This window comes from Podarcis erhardii, assembly GCF_964252035.2.
Source record: "Podarcis erhardii genome assembly, chromosome: 10".
Taxonomy (NCBI): domain Eukaryota; kingdom Metazoa; phylum Chordata; class Lepidosauria; order Squamata; family Lacertidae; genus Podarcis; species Podarcis erhardii.
The window spans coordinates 68,625,707-68,652,508 of NC_138500.1; the positions used below are offsets into that span (position 1 = coordinate 68,625,707).

General features: G+C 40.5%; 1 protein-coding gene across 2 annotated transcripts in view; it reads left to right on the forward strand.

Annotated features, from left to right (window-relative positions):
* LRRK2 (leucine rich repeat kinase 2) overlaps window positions 1-26,802 on the forward strand; it is an 82,817-nt gene that overhangs the window by 39,822 nt on the left and 16,193 nt on the right. For both annotated transcript variants that reach the window (XM_081878454.1, XM_081878455.1), the window contains 23 exons: window positions 840-1,095; window positions 2,460-2,648; window positions 5,040-5,158; window positions 6,217-6,286; window positions 10,280-10,479; window positions 10,598-10,848; window positions 11,302-11,450; window positions 12,973-13,066; window positions 14,168-14,354; window positions 15,403-15,584; window positions 16,581-16,810; window positions 17,999-18,126; window positions 18,779-18,997; window positions 20,306-20,507; window positions 21,585-21,673; window positions 21,793-21,980; window positions 22,207-22,361; window positions 23,146-23,292; window positions 23,403-23,594; window positions 24,923-25,069; window positions 25,449-25,549; window positions 26,096-26,286; window positions 26,520-26,680. In XM_081878454.1, coding sequence (XP_081734580.1) covers window positions 840-1,095; window positions 2,460-2,648; window positions 5,040-5,158; window positions 6,217-6,286; window positions 10,280-10,479; window positions 10,598-10,848; window positions 11,302-11,450; window positions 12,973-13,066; window positions 14,168-14,354; window positions 15,403-15,584; window positions 16,581-16,810; window positions 17,999-18,126; window positions 18,779-18,997; window positions 20,306-20,507; window positions 21,585-21,673; window positions 21,793-21,980; window positions 22,207-22,361; window positions 23,146-23,292; window positions 23,403-23,594; window positions 24,923-25,069; window positions 25,449-25,549; window positions 26,096-26,286; window positions 26,520-26,680 — 3,847 coding nt within the window. The remainder of the gene's footprint in view (window positions 1-839; window positions 1,096-2,459; window positions 2,649-5,039; window positions 5,159-6,216; window positions 6,287-10,279; window positions 10,480-10,597; window positions 10,849-11,301; window positions 11,451-12,972; window positions 13,067-14,167; window positions 14,355-15,402; window positions 15,585-16,580; window positions 16,811-17,998; window positions 18,127-18,778; window positions 18,998-20,305; window positions 20,508-21,584; window positions 21,674-21,792; window positions 21,981-22,206; window positions 22,362-23,145; window positions 23,293-23,402; window positions 23,595-24,922; window positions 25,070-25,448; window positions 25,550-26,095; window positions 26,287-26,519; window positions 26,681-26,802) is intronic.

Genomic DNA, 26,802 nt, shown 5'->3' on the forward strand with positions numbered 1-26,802 from the left:
TTTATAGAGGAGCACCATTGCATTACTCTTAAATGCACGATGGCTGGCTCAGCCATGGCCAGAAGGGTTTCCCAGAGGCTCTTGAACAGTAAAAACCTTACTACTGCATAGTCATGTGGGTTTTCTGGAAAATTACAGTAATTTTGCATAGTGAAGAAACTGAAAACTTCAAAACAGGCATGTTTGCCTAATACTAATTTGCATTTGGCATGCATGGTTACTTATGAAATTAAAAATGTTGATGGAAAAATAAAACACTAAAAGCAGGGGTGCCAACTTGCTTCCCACATTGAGGAGGCGTGGTCATGTGACGTGTCACATGATGCTGCCCGGTGGGGGCAGGCTGCATGGAGGACGATCTCTGCACTTGCTCATCCCAGCCTCAGCCCAGGAGCCAGGCAGCGGCTGGGACGAGCAAGCGCAAAGGTCGCCCTCCGCGCTTGTCCCAGCCACCGCTGGGCTGCTGGGTGGAGGCTGGGGCTGAGGTACGTGGAGGGCACCTGGCGGTGGCAGAGGATAGCAGCCCCCTCAATATTGGGGGGCAGTGCCCCCTGCCAAAATATATTGGGGGAATTGAAGCCCCCTTTGCCCCATATACCTGGTGCTGCTGCTAGAGAGTGAGTGAGTGAGAGAGAGAGAAAGAGAGAGAGGGAGGGAGGGAGGGAGAGAGAGAGAGAGAGAGAGAGAGAAAGAAAGAGAAAGAAAGAAAGAAAGAAAGAAAGAAAGAAAGAAAGAAAGAAAGAAAGAAAGAAAGAAAGAATTGTAGGAACAGGAGACACTTTGACTAACTTGCCGAAGTCACGTGCCATTTGCATTAATCATCTATTTCTCTTTCATAGATTTGTGAGAAAGGGAGCAATCCTAAGTTGGTAGAACTGCTATTAAACGGTGGTGCTCGAGAGCAGGATGTTCGGAGTGCTCTCACAATCAGCATCAAGAAGGGAGATAGCCAGGTCATTAGCTTGCTCTTAAAAAAGCTTAGTCTGGATTTGGCCAACAGCAGCATATGTCTTGGTGGTTTCTGCATTGGTAGAATTGAACCTTCCTGGCTGAGCCCCTTGTTTCCAAGTAAACAAGGATCCTTCAAGAAACAAAGTAAGTGGCTGTAGATGTTCATGTTAAAGTATGTATTGTGCTGTTGATACCTGCATGGCCCAACTACATGCAATTTCAGCTTGTTTAAAGCTAATTCCTTCAATAAGCAGTGTAGGTCCCTGATTTTTCTTTGCCATTGATTTCATCTGTACATATTGCTGGAACTCAAACATGATTTGTAACAGGCCATGTTTTACCTCCAAAGTTCTGCCCAACCGAAGTTTCCTGGCTTTTTATGTAGGAGGTTAATAGTTCCAGGTGTGTTCTTTATTCACTGTATTGTAGCAACACTGGTGCATTCTTTCACATTGCGCCGGTTCAGACTATTGTAACTTGACTTAGTAAGCCAATAGATGAACAAGCCTTTTGTCCATAAGACTGGGAGACAGTGGTTATCAAGTCTGGAACAAACCAGAATATTGACTCAAGTTCAGATTGTGATTTGGGAAAGGGAAAGGGTCAGAGTGGCAGAACATTTGCTTTGTAAAAGGCCCCAGGTTCAGTTCTCGGCATCTCTGGGAAGGACTGGGAGAGACACTTGCCTGAAACCCTGGAGAGTCTCTGCCAAGTGATGTAGACAACACAGAACTGATGGTCTGAGTCAGTTTGAACCAGCTTCTATATTCCTATTCTGGAGTAGGGTGGGGCTTCAGGGAATCCGATCCCTCTCACAGTGAGAAGCCAAGAATTAGATAAACAAGAGTTCTTACCAAGTCTTTTATTCAATATTCACGGAGAGAGGCTTTGAAAAGTGCCTCTCTTGCAGTAATGGCATTGCTCCGAGTAAAGTCCCACTCCCTCTGTCTCTCCTACGTATTGAACATCATCCCTATGTTGGCTGATCTGTGCTTTCTGCCTATGAGCTTTCTGTTCTCCTACTATCCATGCCTGCTAGGTTCTGGGAGAAGGGGGGTGGGTCTGGAATGCTTTCTAAAGACACTGAGTTTGTCAGATGTCTCTCCCCTGGTGCTTTTTCTTCTTCTTCTAACTCCTCTCCTAATATTTCCCAGCTTCTCCCCTCTGCAGCCTCTGAACTATGACCTTCTGCAAACCACTGTTGTAAATCTATGCTGCCTTCCTCTTCTCTGGGAAGTGCAGGTCCACCATTCTTCCTCAGACCAGTCCCTGACAAGTAGTAACCATAATTTCTTGTTTGGGATTAAATGGTTAATTAGAGACTTCTTGGTTTAATCACAGTTCACATAGTGGGCAAAAGACCTGTGCATATCTCTGCTTATTAAGCTGAGATACAATTGTCCAAATGCAACTATTGTATATATACTCTGTCCAATGTTTCTAAAATATGCGAGTTTTGATGTTTTTGTTTTTGTTTTGTTTTGTTTTGTTTCTTTCCTGCCCATCAGATGCAGGCTCTGCACTGGCCAGAATGGTGCTTAGATACCAAAAGAAAAGCAGCTATGAGGACCAGTCAAGTTCTAGTTTTGAAGAAAATACTGATGAAAATATAAAGGAGCAGCTTGATGACTGGGAACTTCTTCCTGACCATTTAGTCGACAGTGTTTTCTGCTTGAGTGATGGTCTAGATAGTGAAGGTATATTTCCTAGATTAAATGAAGGATTTGCTACTCCATTGCTTCTTTTATCCAAATAATTTTTATTGGTTTTCATGTGAATACAAGAACAACATATAACTACAGTAACTTGTCCAGTGGTACATTCTTAGTAAGTTTCATATGCAGTACCCAAGCAATACCTTTATTTAGGCATTGTTTGTTCAAGTATCCTCTCCACAGAGATTCTTGTGTTGTGAGTGGAATAAAAGTATATTCTGTCTCATTTATAAAACAAAAAAATGGAAGCCAAGTCTCACACAAAATGTCTATCTTTGAAGTGCCTTTAATTACCCTTCTATGGCAAGTAAGGCATTCTGATAGAGGCACATTCCAAATATTATTTACCCAGGTTTCAATGGGGATTTCTATAGGTTGTTTCCAGTATCCGGCTATTGTTAATCGGGCTGCTGATAATAGAAAACAATACTAAGTCCCTGCATTTAAGGTTATTATTTAAATTTGAGTCTAAGGATAACAAGGCAAGAGCTGAATTAGATGGAAGGACTTGGTGTGTAATTTTGGAAATAATGTGGAACACCTTTTTTCCAAAAGGAGTATACCAACATGCAGCTCCACCATGCATGAAAATATGAGCCTATCTCTCTGCAGCCTTTCCAGCATAGGGGAGAGATGGTAGTGATTATTTTGGCTAGACATGATGGAGTCCAGTGCCAGTGAAATATAATTTTAAGAGAAGCCTCCTGCAAACTCCATTACAATCTTAGCCTTCAATTTGTAGTCTTAAACCTGATCTGTTTGACTGTTTGGCACAAGTGTACCTAGCTACCCTGTATACAGGTGTCTTGCATAGGGCTAAGGCTCCTAGTAAGGGACGTGGGTGGCGCTGTGGTCTAAACCACTGAACCTCTTGGTCAGCAGTTCGAATCCCTGCGACGTGTGAGCTCCCATTGCTCGGTCCCAGCTCCTGCCAACCTAGCAGTTCGAAAGCACACCAAAAAGTACAAGAAGATGAATAGGTCCCGCTCTGGCCGGAAGGTAAACGGCGTTTCCATGCTGCTCTGGTTTCGGTTTTCCATTACGCCAGAAGCAGCTTAGTTATGCCGGCCACATGACCCGGAAAAACTGCGGACAAACACCATCTCCCTTGGCTTGTAAAGCGAGATGAGCGCCGCAACCCCAGAGTCGTATGCGACTGGACTTAACTGTCAGGGGTCCTTTACCTTTATCTTTAAGGCTCCTAGTACTACACCCTCCCTTCTTTGACCATGTTCTATGAACACAGTCCCTTGTATTCGCTTTTAGTTTTTATTTGTTGAAATAAAAATGAATTTAAAAGCACAAATGATTTCTGTGTATGCACACATATTCACACATGTACACCTGAGTTGAATGTGCAATGTACAGGAATGGGGGGGGGGGGCGGAAGGTAGGTGAGAATTATGCTTCTGTAGAAAATAAAAAAGGAATGACTGTTTGGATGGGGAGATAAATAAACTGGACTTGTCCCTTGTGTTTTCTTGGACTTTGAATGGGAAACAATGGTGAAAAGGTGGAGTGTACCTTTTTATTTTGTTTGTCCTTAAAATGCTGCTGCTGGCAGAACTGAATCCCACCAGAGAAAAGTTTGCTAAAATATAAAGTCACATCCAAAGTTTAGTATTTGAAATGGTGACCACAAGTCAAATTGCCCTGCATGAGATGGGATGGAAAGGGTGGTAGGAAAGGGTATCTAGAAAGTGACAGCAGCAGCGTGGAAAATCATGAAGTTAAAGACTGTGTTAAAAGGAAGCTTTTGGAGAGACACTGATAGATAGTAGATTCTATCCAATAAGAAAAAAACAGCAAGAGAAACCACTCTAATCAGCAGGATGGAGTCAAAGAAAGGGCATGGGAAAAGAAGAAAAGGAAAACAGTACAGTTGTACCTTGGTTCTCGAACGTAATCTGTTCCAGGAGTCTGCTCAACTTCTGAAACATTTGAAAACCAAGGCGCGGCTTCCGATTGGCTGCAGGAGCTTCCTGCACTCAAGCGGAAGCTGCGTTGGACATTCGGCTTCCAAAAAACGTTCAAAAACCAGAACACTTAGGGGTTTTCGGCGTTCGGGAGCCAAAATGTACAAGTACCAAGGCGTTCGAGAACCAAGGTATGACTGTACAGAGAAATAGTATTTGCTGTATGTGTAAATTAGTCTTCATAAATGTTAACATTTATTATTATTTATTATTTATTATTTATTATTTTATATCCTGCCCTTCCTCCCAAAGGAGTCCAGGGTGGCAAGTATCAGTTCCTGCTCCTGGTGTTGTGCTGGTGACATTTCTGGCCTGTAGGCTTCTATTTGTTTGGATTCTTGGCTTCAGTTTATGTAGACATTCTTGCAATCTCATTTAACCCCCCCTTTTGCCTCAGGGAGTGAAAACTCAATTATCGTGAAGAAGAAATCCAACTCCGTGGCTGTTGCAGACATCCACAAAGACAGGGCCTTGCAGATGTGTTCTCAGACCCTGAAAAGGAATTCCAAGTCTGTGGTAAGAAAAATAATCAAATGGGTGTAAAGTCACATTAGATGGTTTATGTTGTAAACCGCCCTGCAGTTTTTTGATGAAGGGCAGTATGTAAACTGAATGAATGAATGAATGAATAAAAGGTGTATCTGTAAGTGGTAAAGGGACTTTAGCTTTTTGTCTCTTGACTCCTTGTCTGGGGAAAGGGCAGGATATAAACAAATATCATCTACATACATAGCAGAAAGAAATGCAATAACTATAGCATAACAGTGCATTGCAGCTGAGAAATTTGTATAAGAAATAGCTCCTGGACCACATATTCTTCTTAAAGCACCTTTGTACATAGTGCTAATCACATCAAACAATCTGCACTGATTTCTCATATGCTCATTAAGTGCACACGGGGCAACTAAAATACAGTGGTACCTCGCAAGACGAATGCCTCGCAAGACGAAAAACGCGCAAGATGAAAGAGTTTTCCGTTTTTTGAGTCGTTCCGCAAGACGAATTTCCCTATGGGCTTGCTTGGCAAGACGAAACGTCTTGCGAGTTCTTGCGAGTTTGTTTCCTTTTTCTTAAAGCCGCTAAGCCGTTAATAGCCGCTAAGCCACTAATAGCCGCTAAAAGCCGTGCTCCGCAAGACGAAAAAACTGCAAGACGAAGAGACTCGCGGAACGGATTAATCTCGTCTTGCGAGGCACCACTGTAATTGTGGGAACACAAGGAACACCACAGGTGCAACAGGACTAACCTCTCTGTTCACCCACGTCCACCCCATGCCATTCCCAAATCTGCTCTACAGGGTTGGAGGTGGTCAGTTAATGGGTTAATTCTCCACCAGTCAGCAGAGATTACTCATTTCCCCGCAGTACACCTGCAGGTATCTTGTGATTCTCTTATCTGGCAAGTAACTTTGTATATAAAAGGGCTCAGGTTACAGCATACTGTGTGTTTCTGAAACGTAGGTTGCTTTGTTAATGCTGATACCGCAAGCAAAACATAATAATTTGATCATCCACTCTTTTTAAATGCATCTAAATGTTCATAACTGCAACATTTAAGCTTTTGGTATTTTCCAGGGACCTGGGTCACATCACGAACCATTTAAGAACCCAAGAAGAGGGCAAATGTCTTCTGAAGAATCGCACAGTAAGTGTATATCCACAGTAGGTTTTTAATTAAAGAAGTTCACATCATTCTGTATTCACTTAAATTCTACATACAGTTACCATTCTTCATAAGAATATGTGTGTAATTTAAACATCTAAGAAGTAGACTACATAGTACAAACTGGTATAGAATTGTGCAATTGGAGAAATAAAATGCCCACCTACCATATTTTTCGCCCCATAGGACGCACCGCTCTATAGGACGCACCTAGTTTTTTTTTGGGGGGGGGGAATAAAGAAAAAAAAATATTTTCCCCCCAGGCACTGGGTTGGCGCGGGGGAAGCCTGAGCTTCCCCCGACCCCAGCCCCCAGAACAGCCTGCTATCCGCAAGCCTAGGGAGCCACGCCGGTCTCCCCAGGCTTGTGGACAGCTGTGCGAAGCCCGGGCACGCTCTTCAGCACGCCCGAGGCTTCGAAATGCAGGCAGCTCTGCGCAACCCTCCGGAGCCCGGTGCAACTTGGCACCGGGCTCTGGAGGGTCGCGCAGAGCTGCGTGGACCCCGGGAGGGCAGGCGGCTCTGCGCGACCTTCTGGAGGCCGGCGCGGCTTGGCGCTGGGCTCCGGAGGGTCGCGCAGAGCTGCGTGGACCCCGGGAGCGCAGGCAGCTCTGTGCGACCCTCCAAAGGCTGGCGCGGCTTGGCCTCTCGCTCTCGCTCTCCAGGCTTCAGCGAAAGCCTGTATTCGCCCCATAGGACGCACCCACATTTCCCCTTCATTTTTGGAGGGGAAAAAGGGCGTATTATAGGGCGGAAAATACAGTAATTAAATTTCTTGCTACATCAACCAAGGTACTATCTATAATGTATAACTTGCTGCTAAAATGGAATACACAAGACGAAATGGTTAAATCGGCTATGATAAAATGGGCACAGGACATTGGGCATAACATTATGTTTGAGGACTGGGAAAGGTTGTGGACCACTGGGCTGAACTTCACCGCATGTAATGCTCTGAAGGAAAATGTTATGAAAATGATATATAGATGGTACATGACCCCAGTTAAACTTGCCAAAATATACCATTCGTCTGATAATAAATGTTGGAAATGTAAAGAAAATGAAGGAACATTCTTTCACCTCTGGTGGACATGCCCTAAGGTGAAGGTCTTCTGGGAAATGATATATAATGAGCTGAAAAAGGTATTTAAGTATACCTTCACAAAGAAACCAGAGGCCTTCCTTCTGGGTATTGTCGGCCAGAAGGTGTTAAAGAAGGATCGAACATTTTTCTTGTATGCAACAACGGCAGCAAGGATTCTCATCGCAAAAAACTGGAAAACTCAAGATCTACCCACACTGGAAGAGTGGCAGATGCAGCTGATGGACTATATGCAACTGGCCGAGATGACCGGCAGAATCCGTGATCTGGGAGAAGAGAAGATGGAGGAAGACTGGGAGAAATTCAAGATATATCTACAAAAACATTGTAATTTGGTTGAATGTTAAGAAGGATGCTAGATTATAAAAAACTGGTCACCACTAAACTAGATTTAAATTTGATGATAAGTGAGACTAAAGAAAATATAAAATTTTTTGGAAGAAGTGCTAGATTATATTTGAATGAGTGGACATGAGATTGTAAACAAGTTGATAATTTGTTTGGAAAAAAATTTTAACGATGTAAATGGGAGCGGGAGACGTGAGGGAGTCCAAAGAAGTGATGAAATTGTTGTGATAGAAGTAAGATTGTTTATTATGTGTGCATTTATATTTAAAAAACCTTAATAAATATTTATTTAAAAAAAAAAAAAAATTTCTTGCTACATCAGTGGTTCCAGTCCCATCAACACATTCTATGCCCAAGTCTTCTACATGCCTAGAGAAAGTAGTTGGAAAGAACTATGCTTGTAAAGAACCGGATCTCTGGCCTGAAGCAAAATTCCTTCTTCATGCAAAATAAAGTAATACAGCCAAGATCTTGATCATATGTAAAAACATTTGTGCATTTCCTCATACCTTGAACAACAACATCATAGTATAGCTTGTCCCTATTAAAGCTGCAAGAAAGGGAATAAGCATTGAATACATGGAAGCTGTCAAGTTGTTTTTGGTCCGGCTAGCCTAGTGTTGTCTGCTCTGGCTGGCAGAAACTGAGGTTTCTGGAGGTGATATTTCTAACTCTGCTTCCTGAGATCCTTTAGGTGAAGATAGGAGAATTTGAACCTGGGACTGTCTAGCTGTAAAGCATGTACCTGGTTTATCTATAAAATATTTGTACAGTGGTGCCTCGCAAGACGAAATTAATCCGTTCCGTGAGGCTCTTCATATAGCGGTTTTTTCGTCTTGCGAAGCAAGCCCATTGACCGCTTAGCGGATTAGCGCTATTAGCGGCTTAGTGGCTTTTAGCGGATCAGCTGATAAGCGGCTTAGCGGCTTAGGAAAAGGGGGGGAGGGGGGAAAACCCGCAGGAACTCGCAAGACATTTCGTCTTGCAAAGCAAGCCCATAGGGAAATTCGTTTTGCGAAGCGCCTCCAAAACGGAAAACCCTTTCGTCTAGCGGGTTTTCCGTCTTGCGAGGCGTTCGTCTTGCGGGGCACCACTGTATACCAATTTGTCATTAAAAAAATCAATTGGGGTTTTGCAGCAGTAGAAACATAACATCATACAAGAAAAACTATAAGAAAATTAAAATCAGACATCAATTAACCATTCTTGATTGCCTGTCTATGCTTGGTGCAATAGAAAAATTTTCAGCAAGCATTTAAAAGTTGGCACAGAAGGCCGCTTATCACTGAGCTGTTATATTTCTCTGCACCCCCTGAAGATGGAGGGGAAAGTTTCCTTATTTGTTTAAATTATTTATTTATCTGTTTGTTTATTTGTTTTCCAAAAATGTCAGTTGCACAAAAAATACAGTGAAGCAAAAATTATATACACCTGGCTATCCTGAAGCTTAACATTCCAGAGCCTCCCAAGTAAAAACCATATTTCTATAAATTTATTTGACTGTTGTTCCTTACTCGTTCTTCTGTAAAGGTATTCTGCTAAAGCTGTTTGGTAACACTGGGACTGTACTCTTTTTTCCAATTAGCTGCTATACAAACCCTAGTAGTGATAAGAAGATTAATAACCATTTCCAAGTTAACGTAAATAATTAAGTCTTTCAAATATACCAGTAATTATACCTTTGGATCTAGTGGTAATAAGTAACCAGTCATTTTCCTAATTAGACTTTGAATTGTAATCCAGAAAGTCTGAATTATAGGGCATTTCCAGAAAATATACAAAAGAATGTCCGTTCTGCTTTACACATCCAAAAACGACTCTACTGACAAATAAATCTTGCTTACTCTGTATGGTATTAAATGCCATTGATACTGAATTTTAAGAATTTTTTCTCTGATATCAAGCTGTGTAGTATCTTGTTTCACATCTGTTGAAATTCTCTGATATTTCTGCCGTAGGTTTCTTACCCTTTTCATCATAAAGGTACCTAATTTCCCCCCAAGTAGAATTCAGCATCATACTATTACAAATGTTCCAGCTGCGCAGTCATTGCAGTTTGCCAGTTGGAGCAATTGGCCATCTCCCCCTGAATACTGTAATGGGGGTTCCCCTCCCCCAGAGCCAGGGGGTTCAGGGCACAAGGGGAGGAGAGGGGGGAAAGCCCCATTGCATGAAGGAATCCTTGCTCAGGCTTTTGCTTGATGAGCCATGTTAGGTGAATCCCGCTCAAAATATGTATTTTGCCTATGCTCACTATATTAACATTTTGGTGACACTATGGCAGAGAAATGTATCTCTGCAAATACATTTCCATGTAAATCTATTTGTTTTCCTCTTTACTTCCATCCAAAATGGTAGATCCCGATGGTTAGAATTTTGAGGTAGTTTCTTAACCATATGGCAAACCAATCAGGAAGTTCTTAAGTGTTCATAACTGCTGGTCAAAAAGAAATGTCATTTATACTGTAGCAAGCATTTCCTGATAAATCTAATGTTTATGCATTCATTCATTCATTTATAAAATAGACACCCCAAATCGATTGGACAGTTCCTCTTCGTCAATCCCTGACAGGGAATTTATTAAGTCACTTGATCTTTCATCAAATGAGCTGGAGAATATAGATAGCATCAGTCAAAGCTCTTGCTTAACTACTCATTTGGAACATCTTGAGAAATTAGAGCTTCATCAAAATGCCCTTCCAAGCATTTCTGAACAATTGTGTGAGGTGAGTCTAACACAGTGCTGGAATATATATTTATGTCATACTATCAATGTATTTACTGTATCATAAAATAGTTTAAAGTGCCTACTAAAAAGATCCAATTCATCCTTCTTTCTTCCAGAGCTTGAAGTGTTTAACTTATCTGGATCTGCACAGTAACCGTTTTAAATCATTTCCTCCATACCTGTGGAAAATGCCTCATATAGCACATCTTGATATCTCCCGCAATGAAATTGGTCCTTCCTTAATTTTGGATTCAAAGATTGTCTGTCCATCTCTAAAGCTACTGAATTTATCATACAACCAATTGTCCTGCATTCCTGAATTTATCTCCAATGTTGCACAAAACCTGGAGCACCTTATATTAGAAGGGTAAGAACAGGTCTTGGTGATTTTGATATATGGTTCTCAAGGGTTGTTGGCAGCAGTGAATTGAAAGATTAGGAAAGGACCAGTAGGTCCCTCCGTATGATGTTGGATTACAACTCCCAGCATCTCTGACCATTGGAGACCAACATTTACAGGGTCACTCCTGCCCTACACGAAAGTTCTGTAGCTGTGTATGTCCCAGTTCATCATTTTATGAAACCTTATTAACCCCTCCACCACCACCACCATCCATACAGAAGGAGGAGTGGGAGCGTGGGAGCCTGAGGTTTCCTTACCTCATTCCTCCACATGATGTTAAACTGATTTAGCATGACATGCTAATGTGGCCAATGCACTGCAGCCCAAAGTGTGGGCTGCAGACCTCTAGCGTATTTCCATATGCATCTTTTTTGTATATGCTACTTATAACTCTATTTAGTTTTATTTTTTTCCTAGTAACAAGCTTTCAAGTGTATGCTCACCGTTATGTTTGAAGGAACTGAAAGTGTTAAACATTAGTAAGAATGCTGTATCCTTCTTGGCTGAGAATTTTCTAAAAGACTGTTTGAAGCTGGAGACACTCAATGCTGGGATGAATTCACTTGGTGAGTGTATGAAGTGGCGCAATATTATGGCTGTGAGGCATGGGAGCAAGTGAAGTGCGGTGTGTAGGAGGAGAAGGAAAATTATGTAGTTAATATTTGTGCTATTGTTTGCTGTCTACTGCAGTGTATTTATAAGACTAGTACTGTCATGAGTCACTTTTAGTGTATATAAGTCCTTGGTTTTTGTATTGTATGTTTTTTTTAAAGGTGTACGTCACCTTGGATGCCTTTAGGCAGAGAGGGAAATACTATAAATTAAATATAAAACCAACCTGAAAAATAGAAAGCTTTAGTAATTGCTATGCAACTGTAAAAGGCCTTACTTTCAAGTATTGCTCTTAAAAGGAGAAAGCCATGATTTTCACAAATGTGTGAACAATAAATGGGGGTTTTGTGCTCATACATCTGCACCCAAAAGAGAAATGTCTTGTTGGAAGTGGCCCCAATGTTGACATATTACAAGATGGGAAATTGAGGTTGAGAGATGACCTGCACAAAGCCACTTGTCAAATTCATGCCTTAGATGTGATTTTTAGTCCCATGCCATCTTTACATGTCTTTTCTAGGCTGATTAATTTTATAGCGCAAAACATCCATAGCTGCTGCTAATTTGTGCATTAGGATCCAGACATCTTCCAAATTTCATGTCCAGTCCTGATGAGGCAGAACCCGTAGACGGATCAGGGAAATGGAGATCAGACAAATAGCCTGAGGCAGAGGCTGTTGAAACGCGAAGTGTTAGGAAAGCAAAACAGTAGAAGTCTCTTATTTCAATGGTTGGCATCTCTCTGTCTCAGGAGACAATGGAAGAGTGTGCCTTCGGGGGTGAAGTCAAACCGTTGGAGAGTTATAGTTTCTGTGGCTGTAGAAACCGATACAGGAGTCTTCTTTAGTAGTAGTAAATTTAGGCCTTCCCTCTGTCAGTTGTCTGAACAGAAAACAATGCCTTGCTTGCTGCGTTTCAGTCTGCAATAGAGGAAGAGAGCAGGCAGAGTTCAGTCCTGGATCAGGGTTCCAAAAACAAGGGCACACAGAGGCAGGTCTTTGAGAACCCCAGGCAGGGACCAGGAAGCATCCTTTTCCAGGAGGACCTTCTGCTATGTAGTTATTTACTTTCCCCATGCACCCAAGGCTGTTTAAAAAGGTGCTAGAAATGTTTAGTTCTTTCTGTAGGAAATAGTTCATTTGGTATAAGGTGTTACAGGTATCTTTTGAGATTGCGTGTCACATCATTTCCTGCCTATGCTGTGTGTGTGTGTGTGTGTGTGTGTGTGTGTGTGTGTGTCAGAGAGAGAAGGGGAAAGAGAACTTTTTAAAAAATCTGCTCTCCCCCTTTTGTGCCTCTACAACGCTGGAGCACTTGGCCAACAATACTTTAGATTATTCCTCCCTTTATCATCTAGAAAAATCCTGTGCTACAAATAGTTAGATTATATGATAACTGCCTTCCTATATTGTGCGTATTAGCAATTTTTACTAACTGGTACAGTAACGTAATTGCTTTTCTTTTTGCTGTTTTTAGAGGCCACACCTGATTTGCCGCCTAACATAACTACATTGAAATTATCTCAGAATAATTTTTCTAGTATTCCAGAAGCAATTCTTCTTCTCCCACAGTAAGTTTCTACAGTATTTCCCTTTCTGAACAATTGCATGCTCGTGTAGCCAGTGCAGAGATTTAAGGATCAGCAACATGTGTTGCTGCCCCACTAAAACAGCCTGTCAGTGGTTTTCTGCACCAGCTGCAGAAACCAAACAGTCTTTGAAGTTAGCCCCACATAGAGCACATTGCAATGCTCCAATTGTGAAGTTGCTACAGCATGGGCTGCTGAAACCACACCATCCTGCTCAAGCAGTGGCTGTAGCTGGTGAAGCAGCCATGCTGGGCATAGGCTGAATCCACCTGGCACTCAAGTAACAGGGTGGAACTGAGGAGTGTCCCCAAGCTACACTCCTCTTCCTTCAGCAAAAGCGCAATTCCATCCAGAACAGGCAGTTTCCCTAAATTCTAGATCTCAGAACCATGCACCCACAGCATCTCCCATCTTTTCAGGATTCAGGCTCACTTTATTGTCCCCATCACTGCCTCCAGACAGCACCTGCACAGTCTCGATCCTGATTCAGATGTAATGGAGAGGCAGAGCTGGGGGGTCATCAGCATATTGGTTACACTGTGCTCCAAATCCCGACATAAAGTCTTTCAGAGGTTTCATATAGCTATTAATTAGCATTGCTTCCTTAGGGGCAAAGCCCTTTGGGGAGAATGTAAGGTGGTCTGCCAGGTCAAACTCTGTCCCACGATCATCCAGGTTCTGCCTGAAATCCAGCTGTCTGTATTCGAAAGACTTAACATGTATGTTGCTTCAAAACTGCATTTTCTGTCTCTTTCTTGAAGCTGAATGTCCAGCAACTCCGTCATAGTTCGGCTATATTAAGTCTTTCATAGACTCTCCTATGACTTTCTTAGTTTAAGAATGTCTGAGGATCAAAGCAGTCCTAGTCCATCTATCTGATCAAGACCACAATGAGTGTTCTAACGGATACCACTTAGGCCTTATTAGTATAGAAACAGAGATAAACAGGCATCCATTGGCTTAATCTTCAACACGGTGGGTAAAATAAATATGCCTGTTCCAGGACAATTTTTTTTTTTAATGTATAGTTCTTTGAAATAATCTTCTCATAACAAGTTTGCATATTCCTCATTTTCTTTTTAGTCTGAGATCAGTGGATTTAAGCAATAATAAAATCGTAACTCTGCCTGGGCCAGTTCATTGGAAAACGTCTAATTTAAGGGAGTTGCTGTTTAATCATAATCAAATAAGCATCCTGGATCTGAATACAAAAGCTTTCTTGTGGTCTCGGCTCGAAAAGCTTCACCTCTCCCACAACAACTTAAAAGAGGTAAGCTGTGAGCTTCACTATTAATAGGGTGGTTGCTCTTAAGAATGATATTCTTACTTCAGCACAGCAGAGTTCTAAAAAAACAACAACAAAAAAACACACTTTGATAGGGACAAGGTTTTTCCTATGATTTCTTCTTCTTGTTTCTTTATTTTAAAAATTATTCTTTCAACACCAATTTATTTGGATGCCTGAGCACCAAGGTGGCCTTATCACTAAACAACTGCGTAGGGTAGCACTTCTGCCACAGAAGCCAATGGGAAAAATTGTGCTGTGGAGGAACCACAAGAAGACAAAGGAAGAGCCACAAACTTCATTATGCCAACATCTGTGTGTGATGGATGGACAGTGACACACTAATAAGACCCAGTGAAGTAGTTGTCCTGGAAGGGGTCAGTTTACTGGCCTAGTTATGAGAAAAGAGTTATAGAAAGCTCTGCTTAAGATCAGTTAAGAGCGCAGGTGAGACTCTTAAGAGGAGGGAAGGAGAGGGACATCTGCTCAAAGATCCTCAAATGGTGAGGAGTGCAACTTTGATTAATCATTTGCTCCTTTTCAGAACCCTGGGGTGTGTGTGTGTGTAGGTAGGTAGGTAGGTAGGTAGGTAGGTGTAGATTCATATTTCTTTGGTCCATAAATGTTTTCAGAGGGATCACTAAGAATGAGTCACTAGGTCCAGGATCTGTAGGGTGATGTCTGAGCTGAAACAGAACACCATTTTTAAATAGCTCTCCAAGGGTATTAGCATGCCTAAAATCAGTTTTGCAAAGGAGTAATATAGCATTTGTATAGGAGGATGCATTGCTACTGGAGAAAAATGATTTATTCTAAATTAATCATTTGTTCCAAATTGCAAGCTATCCACTGTAGATAAAATATGTTGTCTGTGTTGCAGATATTGTAGAATAGTAAATGAAACAAGGGAATTGCTATATTAATTATTATTTGTTCATTTTAGCTGTTGACATGCTTGATCTTGCACAGATAAATTACTCTGGCCCTCCCCCCAAGAAAGATTTTTGTTAATATGCTTCCTCCCTCTCTCTAGATTCCTCCTCAAATTGGGTTCCTTGAAAACTTAACATCTTTCGATGTAAGTTACAATCCAGAATTAAGAAGCTTTCCTGATGAAATGGGAAAGTTATCCAGAATATGGGACCTTCCTTTGGAAGGGTTAAATCTTAACTTTGACTTCAAATATGTGGGATGGAAAGCCAGGGACATTATAAGGTTAGTTATCTCAACATTCTTATGAGTGGGTGTGTATTGACTGTTTAAAAGCAAATCAAAACAATACCAACAGTATATCTATCAATTCAATTTAATTTATATGTTTTAAAAATGGACAAATTGTTGAAAACAGGAGGCTGAAGTGGCAAATCTGTAAGAATAAATTTGGCTGCTTTTTTGTTAATGTTTTAGAATTTTCTGGTATCAACAGGATCTGCCTTAACAGGTAAAACTGCCAAGCTGCAAAACAAATCTGTTTGCAATTGGACCTTGAAAAAAATAAGGACAATTTTTTACATAAGTAAAACTTTGTGGGATCATGGGCTTTCTGATGCTCTCCCCACCCCCATGATGGTCATTGGCTTTAAACAAATAACTGAACTGAAATGTAATGTAATGTAATTAGTCTTAACTAATGGTTAATTGAAACAAGCCATAGAATCACAGAATTGTAGAGTTGGGACCCTGAGTGTCATCTACTCCAACCCTCCGGAGCAATGCAGGAATCTCAACTAGATCATACATGACAGATGGCCATCCAACCTCTGCTTAAAAACCTCCAAGGAAGGAGAGTCCACAATTTCCAGAGGGAGACCGTTCCACTATCAAGCAGTTTTTACTGTCAGAAAGTCATTCCTGATGTTTAGTCAGAATCTCTTTTCTTGTAACTTGAATCCATTAGTTTGAAGTTGGCTTTTTTCAACTAACTATAGGTAAGATTAGCCACAGGTTGTCCACGTTCAAACAAAACACTACGCTGTAGTTGGTCTGAAATGAAAACTTTTGGTCACAACCTCCTGCTGTTCTGATGGGGAGCGCAGGAGTATACAAGCCTTTGACTTCTCTACCTCCTTCTCATAGCAATAAACTATACATAATGCTAATATTAATGTTTTTCAATATCTAACTTGATCTGCATGGTTCATATGTCTTTATATATGAAGGAGTTTTTTTTTAATTACAATTTTCTTACAAAGGTTCCCTCCCTTACTCAAGGTTTCTTCAACAGCGTTTAAAGAAAGCTGTCCCTTATAACCGGATGAAGCTCATGATAGTTGGAAATACAGGCAGCGGTAAAACTACACTGTTACAACAATTAATGAAATGCAAGCGACAAGACATGGAAATTCCGAATGCGACAGTTGGCATTGATGTGATTGACTGGAGGGTTACAGTGAAGAGTAAAACAAAGAAAGAGCTTGAATTAAGTGTCTGGGATTTTGGAGGTATCTTGTCATATTTGCATTTAACATCAAGCTTGGCTTATGCACAGTGGGGAGATGGAATCACAGCTACTTCCTTATCAGTTGTGCCCCCATTACATGTTTTTTTAAGGTCCAGTTGTGTAGACCCAAATGGCATAGTTGTTGTTTCCTATATTTTATGTAGATTAATAACTGCATGGCCTTAGTCTGCTTGGTTCAGACCTATGCACAAGGCAGCCTATGAGACTGAACAGACCTGGCCAGTAGCTGCTGTAAGTCTCAGCATAAATGTATGTTATGAACTTACAGCCATGTCCAAATCCAGCTTGCAATGATTCATCAAAACAATATTAGGTTACATAGTAAATATTGGGTGGCTCGTAACATTTTAGCAGTTTGAAAATGCAAGTGGTCATTGAATGTTTGTAATGAAAGTGTGTTGTTAGCCTTGATAGGTAAGGTGTTCGGTCTGGTTTAGTAGTCATAGAAGTAGAGACAATTGCTAGGTTTCAAAGACTTAAGCATGCAGATGCAAGAGAACTCTGTGCACAACCTGAAGCCTGCTTATTTATTTATTCACTTTATATACCACCCTTCATTCAAGGATCACAGGGTGGTTTACAGTATAAAAACACAAAAACATAGCACAATAAAAAACAAAAAATACCTCCCCCACCCCTGGACACACACACATAGTTTAAAAGGCCTTAGATTGTTTAAAAATCTGAGAGAAAAGGAATGTTTTCACCTAACACCTAATGAAGGCACCAGGCAAACCTCCCTGGGGAGAGCACTCTCTGGACCTTTCCCTTTGGTTAATTTTGTTGCAAAACGTCTAATATCCTTCCAATATTAACAGCAGTGGAAATTGTTGCAGAGAAGAAAGAAACTGGAACTCTTCTCTGGATCCTGTCAAATCTGAGCATAAGAATATCAATACTGCTTCCAAATTTCAGGATTCTTGGGAGTGTGGTTACCTAATTCGGACTCTCCTGGTGTGTTTGTGGAGAGCTTTTCAGAACAAGGTGCCTCTCAAGCTGTGCAATGTTGTTGTTTTTTCTTAGCCTAAAAAGATTTGAACTCTGGGGTTTTTCTGTAAGAACTGGGGGTTGTGCAGATTACAGCATAGGAATGTTATTGTGGTTTTCTGTGACCTAGAGGAGAGAGAAAAAGCAAGCGCATAACACAAAAAATGATGTTGTTATTTAGGCCAGGAGGAATTCTACAGTGCTCACCCCCACTTTATGACCCAGAGAGCTCTGTACCTTACTGTTTATGACCTTAGCAAAGGAGAGGCTGAAGTGGATGCTATGAAGCCATGGCTGTTTAATATCAAGGTAACTTTATCATACTGGAGGTACCCCCAGTAAGGTGGGTCCACAGTTTGTTGAAAACACATTTGTTTGCTCAGGCTTTTCCTGACAGTGTTATTGGCCTGTCTTAGATACTGTTGTTTTTTCTTCATATTTTCTTTAGAGTTTTATTAAATTATAAATTTAATAGATATAGTAACAATAACATGTTTTGTACTACGCTCATAAAATGTTGCGTAAGATCATAGGTGGACAAATTTTCTATATTCGTTTTCCAAGTCTGCACATAGCATTATGTGGTGTCCCAGTTTGCACATAATGCTAAGCCAAACCATGATTTAGCTCAAACAATCAAGATTCCAGACCAAAGTTCATGGCTGTGCAGTGCTCTTCTCCTAATCTACCTGAGGCTAAGTCTTGGTTTGGTTTAGCATTATGTCCAATCCTGGGCTCATAGTTTGTCTCAGTGCAGAGAAATCATAAACCATAAACCTAGAACAAACCTTGAAGTGGTGCATTGACTGTTGAATATCCAAACTATATGTGATGCACTTTATGGGAAATATACTCCAAAGTGTAGGGGCAATGACTGACTCAGCAAAACCATTTTAAAAGCTGTATATTATGTACTGGATGAGAATCTTAATCAAGCACTGTGATTATATGTTCTTTGCAGGCCCGAGCTTCATCTTCACCTGTGATTCTCATTGGTACTCATTTAGACATCTCTAATGACAAACAGCGTAGAGCTTGTGTCAACAAAATTACCAAGGAACTGATGAATCAGAGGGGATTTCCAGCAATCCGAGATTACCATTTTGTGAATGCTACTGAAGAGTCTGATGCTATGATCAAACTTAGAAAAACTATAATAAAGGAGAGTCTGAATTTCAAAGTAAGCCATGCCATTCATATAGATACATGTTCACATGCAGGAACGTTTACTGTAGCACTTTGTTCTTTAAGGCTTGCACAGTTGAATCAAAGCTTATGGTGCCATTAATTGAAACTACTACACAATCTGCAGTATGGTATCTCCTTAATGAGCTAGTGTGGTGTAGTGGTTAAGAGCGGTAGACTCGTAATCTGGTGAACCAGGTTCGCTTCCCGGCTCCTCCACATGCAGCTGTTGTGGGGGAGGAAGGGAAATGAGATTGTTAGCTGCTTTGAGACTCCTTAGGGTAGCGATAAAGCGGATATCAGATCCAAACTCTTCTAATGTGCAAAAAACATTTTACCAATCCTTATATCATAACCTTACAACAAAAAGTAGTTCATAAGTTATTCTCATTGCATAGACAGTGACTATAAAGGCTTCAGAGAAATTGTAAATAATGCAAAGAATCCCAGTAAAACCACCGTTGGGCTCCTTTGTAGGAAGGTGTGGGGTATAAATCTAATCATCAGGAGAAGGGAGAAGAGATTTGGAACTAGAAGTCAAGTATTATGCACAGTGTCATGTGAATTGTCAGTCGAGAGCAATAGAAATAAGTCAGATGGATTTATACTTTTCTATGTCTTAAAACTCCCTGTCTTGTTTTCTCTTAAGATTTGTTGTGGCTGCTTTTGCTTGCCTTTTTCCCAGGGTGAGACTCAAGGTGGCTTGCACAAATTAACATGAAAAAAGACAAAAAGATAAAAAAGACAATAGTTTTAAAGTAATCAAATTCTAATAGAATTAAAACAATATAAAAACAAATCTATTAAAATACTGGTAATAAAAATAGCATGGCACTTTTAAAAGCTCTCTCCTTAAAAACTGTCGGTTCCAAATGGCCTGTTGGAATAAAACTGTCTTCACCTGCTAACAAAAGGACAAGGCGTTTTGGCAGTAGAGTAATAGAAGGAGGTCTCCTTCCTCCACTGTCTTAGCACACTGCTTTGACTGAGCCAGCACTGCTGAGGTAGGTAGCATTGGGAAAACCACCCCCTGCTCTGACCCATCTTCTTCCACCACAGCAGCTGCCCAAGCTACTGAATGGGCAGAGTGGAGGCCGGGTGACCAGGATTTGGAGTTCCATTTCCCATGACATCATAGTTGTGATGGGGTCCAGTTTGGCCTAGAAATGGGCTCAGACTTGACCAAACTGTCCCCCAACTTTTGGGATAAATCATTTAGTTTTCCAAACCTGAGTAGGGAGGTTTGACCCATCACTAAAGAATTCATAAAAAAGTCTATAAACAAAGCATGTTCGTTCTACAGATCGGAGACCAGCCCGTTGTTGGACAGCTAATCCCAGACAGCTACTTGGAACTTCAGAAGAGAATTTTAGAGGAATGCAAAAATGTTCCAGCTGAATTTCCTGTGATTGACCACAAGCGGTTGTTAGAATTGGTGCAAGAAAACCAGTTGCAGTTGGATGAAAATGAGCTCCCACATGCTGTTCACTTTCTGAATGAATCAGGTAACATGCATCATCAAAATATGTTGTTCTTAGCCTTTCCACTCTCCCTCTCCCTCCATTTTTTCTTACAGCTAGATTCTTATAGACTCATACCCTTAACTAGGGGAGAGATGACCCTGAGGAATGTATTTGTAGGGAGAATAGATAGGCAAGAAAAAAGGTAAAGATGCCACCCATCACTGCTCCTCTGCAAATGCTTCTCCTTGCATTTTAGCAAGTAGAAATGTGTTTAAGAAATGTGTTTGCTGCAACAATGTATTTTTCTTCCTTTGCTCTAGCATAGTTTGGGTGCGTGAGACTATTTTCAAGGGAATTTTTAAATGATTGGAAGCCCCTTGCTTACCTGCAGTACTGCCCCAAGATTTTAAACCATCTATCCATGTCTGAAAATGTACTACAGTGGAACCTCAGGTTACGAACGCTTTGGGTAATGAGCTCCCCTAACCTGGAAGTAGATGCTCCTTGTAGTGAACTTTGACCCAGGATGCGAGCGGAAGTCGTGCACGGTGGCAGCAGAAGGCCCCATTAGCAAAAGTGCGCCTCAGATTAAGAACAGTTTCAGGTTAAGAACGGACCTCCGGAACGAATTAAGTTCGTAACTGGAGGTACCACTGTATGTACCTTTCTGTTTGTTTATTTCTGCTAAGAATAGCACACCCCACGTATAAAAGTTTTGATATTGATCTGAAGTAGAATATCTAAAATAGAGGAGATTCGTATTGTTGCATTAGTGAAAATTGCTTTGCAAAAATGGGTATATTGGGAGAAATTTGCACTAAAATGCTGGTAAATCTTATTGAAGATCTTTTGAAGAAAATAAAATCACAAGCTGATGTGGAAACGTGAAGAAGTGAACATAAGATTGGAAAAAATAGAAAATGAAACTGACAGATTTCCCCATCCCTAATCCAAACGCACTGTTCCATCAAAATTGTCTTCTTTCTTTAAGATTCAGTGGAGTTTTGTTCTTGGCCATTTTGGGTCCAACCTACCATAAGAACCAAGCAGTGCTAATATCTCCAATATCTAATCAATATGTGTTGATTAAAATATTAATTTGTGCTTCTCTTCACCCAGGTGTTCTGCTCCATTTTCAAGATCCGGCACTTCAGCTAAGTGACCTGTATTTTGTGGACCCTAAATGGCTATGTAAAATCATGGCACAGGTGAGTTTTCAGATGTTTTCTTTTTTTGTGACCAACTGAGTACACATCAACCTCTTGCCTTCCTGCTTTAGGTCCCACTTTTTTCCCCAAGAACTCTGAGTTTTGTTTCTTTTCCCTAGATCTTGACAGTGAAGGTCGAAGGCTTTCCTAAGTACCCAAAGGGAATCATAAAGCGTACCGATGTAGAGAACTTCCTGCTAAAGAAAAGCAAATTTCCTAAGGTTTACATGTGTAAATACTTCAGGCTTCTGGAGAAGTTTCAGATAGCACTGCCACTAGGAGAAGATCAGCTCCTTGTTCCAAGCAGGTAAACAAAAGGCTTGAAAGCAGGTGCTGTGTTAAGGAAATGTAGTGTTAGAACTTCATGACTTGTTTTATCTTTGGTCTTTTTAGACTTGCCCACTAATCAGAAATATGAAGAACACCTGAGAAAGAGACTCATTGCACATTCTGGCTACTTCTAACCCCTGCTTTCAGTCTGTAGAAAAAAATAAAATCAGAAATGTTAAAAACAACTTTACTTTTTCTTCCAGCTTGTCAGATAATAGGCCTGTGATAGAGTTACCACACTGTGAAAACTCTGAAATTATCATAAGGCTGTATGAAATGCCCTATTTTCCCATGGGATTCTGGTCCAGGCTAATCAACAGGTTGCTTGAAGTGTCACCGTTTATTCTTTCAGGAAGAGGTACATTAATTTTCACATGGCTCCATTATTGTTCTCCTTGGCTAAAAGGTGATTAAACATAGGGAGTCTTGGGTGGGAGAGGGGACAGTATCCCAATGCAATGTTGAAAGTAACTCAGAACTCTTAATACTGAAATTGCTGGCTTCTTTTTGTTTCCTTAAAAAAAAATCTGTTGGGGTTTTTATATTTTCTGTTCTGTTTATATTTTCTAATATTTTTACATGACATTACATGACCATAGCCTATACAGATGGCCCCAGATTCAATCCCTAGGATCTTTATTTAACAGAAATGCCTCTGCTGCTGGAAAATTGATGCCAAGTCAGGAATAAACAATAAGGAATTAAATGGTAGTCAGATCCAGTATAAATCAGTATTCTGAACTGGTATAAATCAGATTCCTGATACAGTAGTATGTTATTTACAAAATTACAAATTGGGGTGGGCACAGGGGAGGAAAGGTTGAAATAAATAATGGAGCTACTTCTTTTGCTTACTAATTTTTATTGTGTTATAGTTGAACCCTAGCCTTTTCTGAATCAATATTTCATTATTTCAGTTTATCTTTCTCAACTGATTCATGACATGTTATACCGTATATGCTCTGAGGCCATACTAACATGCAAATATGCAGTTACTTACGTGTTTATGCTTTGCACTTTCACGCAGTGATATAAAATCATGGCAATATATAGCTAAGAGGTGGTGTGCTTTGTCAGATAACCTGTGTAGACTTACAGCAGGAAAATAGTCTTTGCAAAGCTATTTTTTTCTTTCTCTGCAGAACGAGCTCTTCGTCCTAACAGGATGTACTGGAGGCAAGGCATATATCTGAACTGGTCACCTGAAGCCTATTGCCTGGTGGAATCAGCAGTTTTTGAAAACAACCCAAACAGTTTCCTCAAAATTACTGTGCCTTCTTGCAGAAAAGGTTAAACTTACATCAGAGTGAATATTTGGGGGAGGAGAATGCTGTTGGGTTTGCACTTTGTAGCTGTAGCACACCACGGTCCGAATAACATTTTCTTGACTCTCATTCAGGTTGCATCCTCTTGGGGCAAGTTGTTGATCACATTGATTCTCTTATGGAAGAATGGTTTCCGGGCTTGCTAGAAGTGGATGTTTGTGGTGAAGGAGAAACACTCTTGAAAAAATGGGCTTTGTATAGCTTTGAGGATGGTGAGGAGCACCAGCAAATATTACTTGATGACCTTCTGAAAAAAGCAGAAGAAGGTATCTAGTGCTTTAACAAAGCTATCCTAAAATACCTTTTCAGTATGCAAATAAATGTATATCTGTTCTCATCAATATACTCGTATTTTTATAACAGATAGCCTAATTCACAGGTAGGGGACCTTCAGCCTGGGAGGCGTGATTTAGGACCACCAAGGAGACTGTTTTCCCCAAGTCCCACCAAGATGCCCCACACCTGACTTCGTTTGATATCAGGCATGGAGTTTATGCAGCCATGACTGCAAAAGAACTATTGTGAGCATAACAGGGCACTCCCAATTGTTTCTCTGCAAGCAAAGCTTGCATTTGGTGCCAAATACAAGGCCCACTGCGATTGGTTCCACTCAGGAGCCTCCCAAATGCAGCCAATCCGTCAGTGGCACAACTTGGTTTTTGTACTGAATTTAAATTCAGCACTGAATGCAAACACCGCTGAGATCAGCTGCACTCAGGAACTCCTAGGATCAACTTCATCCTGGATGGTAAACTCCAAACAGCTTCTGTTAACTGTCAGTACAAATATAATACGGACTGCAGCTCTGGATATTATTATATTTATCACTTCTGTGGTTTCTGTGTGCTTCTATCCAGCTCCCAGTACAATTATGTACACAAAATATGTACAATATTTTGTACAAATATGTACAAAAATGTACACAAATACATATATCTACAGCTGTAAGCCAAGATTTTGCACCTTGCAAAATAACAGAAGTTTCACAGTGGTAATAAGCTGTTTGATTTGATCTTTCAAGTTACAGAAACCCTCAGTCCAGAGGACCTTTAACAACAGATCAGTGTTTTCATTTTATGCTTCACAACAAATGATGCCATTTAACCTCTTTAAATACATGGCATTTATTATTCAAAGGTACATAGAATTTTATATGTATCCTAATACATATATGCATGGAATAATGGATACCATGAGTATTTGCAGGGGCCAGGTCCTGAGTGCAGTGAGGAGTTGCAGAACCAGGCCTTTGCTGTGTTTGTTTTGGGGGAGTCGGGTGCAGCCTGGCAGGTGTGGCCAGATCAGGAGATGCATTTTCCCCTGGCTCTTTGCCACAACAACATGGTTTATTCCCGGCTGTTGCCAGTTCCTACTTTTGCTCCTGATCCAGTTCCTGATCCTAAGTCAGCATTCCTAGCCTTGCTCCAGTTCCTTCTCCTTCTCCAGTTTCTGTCCTCCATTGAACTTCTTAGCATTGTTACCATCTATAGCCTGGTCCCGGTGTGTCGGGTCTGGACTGCTGCTGCCAATGACCCGGACCATGACAATCTCTTTGTTCAATCTTTTGTATTTTTGTTTCTCTTTATCCATATAGGTGACCTCTTGGTGAATCCAGATCAGCCAAAATGTACTATTGCAATTGCCCGAATTGCTCCAGACCTGATACTGGCAGATTTACCTAGAAATATAATGTTGAAAAATGAGGAACTAGTATTTTGCCAAACACCAGAATATCTCCTAGGTAACTATTATTGTTGCTATAGCTGTGAGACTGCCAGCTTGTATAATTTTCCAAATTGGTATACATTCCTTGAATCAAGAGAGGCATACTTATATGAGAGAGGGGCTATTGGCACTGAACACCCGGATTACCCTAGTACATAACATTTTAACATTTATCCATTTTATTCTGAGTTGAATAAAATAGATTAACTGTGCAAATTGATTGATAAATTATATGAGGCCTAATTTAACTTGTTCATTGACCAGTTCTTGAGAAGTATAGGGAGCACCTATATTGTAGAACATACAATATATTTTAAAGAACGGGCCCTGGCAAATTTGGGATGGATTACAATCTATATATTTTTAACATTGTGTTCTGTTTTCTTCCATGAAAGGTGATGGTGGATTTGGATCTGTATACCGTGCTTCTTACAGTGGAAATGAGGCAGCTGTAAAGATTTTTAATAAGCACACATCTCTTAGACTTCTAAGACAAGTAAGTCTTTGAAGAGCTTGTTTGAGAGAAGCACCCATTCTGAAGGTTTCAGCAGCTTAAAAGAAGAAAAACTCACTTTCTAAATATTGTGAACCACTTTTTGAATGCCTTGAGGGACTGGGTGAACAATTTAAATCCAGATAAGACAGTGATACTGCTAGTTGGGGAAACTGGTTATCCCTAGGTTTTTGTATCCCAGGGTTATTTTTGTGTTTTTGTATTTTTTATGCTTATATTTTAATGGCTTGTGGATTTCCTCTGTAAAAGAAATGGGGGCTATTAATATTTGAATTACCTTAACTTTTAAGAAATTGTGTTTCTGGCTTGTAGGGAAGTTATTACAAGTTAACACAATAACTTGTTGTATAATACTGGCAAGGTAGAAATTTAGAAGCCCTTCCCAAATTGTTTTCTGACACTTTGTGCATACAAGATAGAGTTGGCTCCAATAATCTATTTGACCTCACACCCATCTGAGCACAGAACTGCCACTGAAAAACCAGTGCTTGTGCTTCTGTTGTTTCATTTTCATTTTACTGTTTCCAGGAACTTGCAGTTCTTTGCCATCTTCATCACCCTAGTTTAGTGCTCTTGCTGGCTGCAGCAGTGCGTCCACGAATGCTTGTCATGGAATTAGCACCAAAAGGGTCTCTAGATCGATTGCTACAACAAGACAATGCCAGTCTAACTAGAACACTCCAGCACAGGATAGCTCTACATGTAGCCGATGGCTTAAGGTAATGCTATCTTTAAATGTTTGTTTCAGCACAAAAAAATAAAAATGGTTTTTTCCCCCATTGCAGTACATGTTTCTGAATATTCTATTTCTGCTAAGTGATTTTCACTTATACTAATGGATTTCCTAGTGTTGTGCACTCTGTTCGCATATGACTAGATGTTTTGAAGCTGCCTTGTGGACTGGCACTACTTCTCATTTTCAATATTTCCAATACATATATTTTTTTCACAGGTATCTGCATTCAGCAATGATCATCTACCGTGATCTAAAACCCCACAATGTGCTTCTCTTTACACTGTATCCCAATTCAGCGGTCATTGCAAAGATTGCTGATTATGGTATTGCCCAGTATTGCTGTAGAATGGGGATAAAAACATCTGAGGGCACACCAGGTATGAAGGACTTCATATTTAATCAAATCAAGGTATCACGTGAGTCTCTTGTAGTGTAACAAGGTTAACATTGTGACACATTTGAGAAATGCAATTTAGAAGAACTACCGTATTTTTCGCCC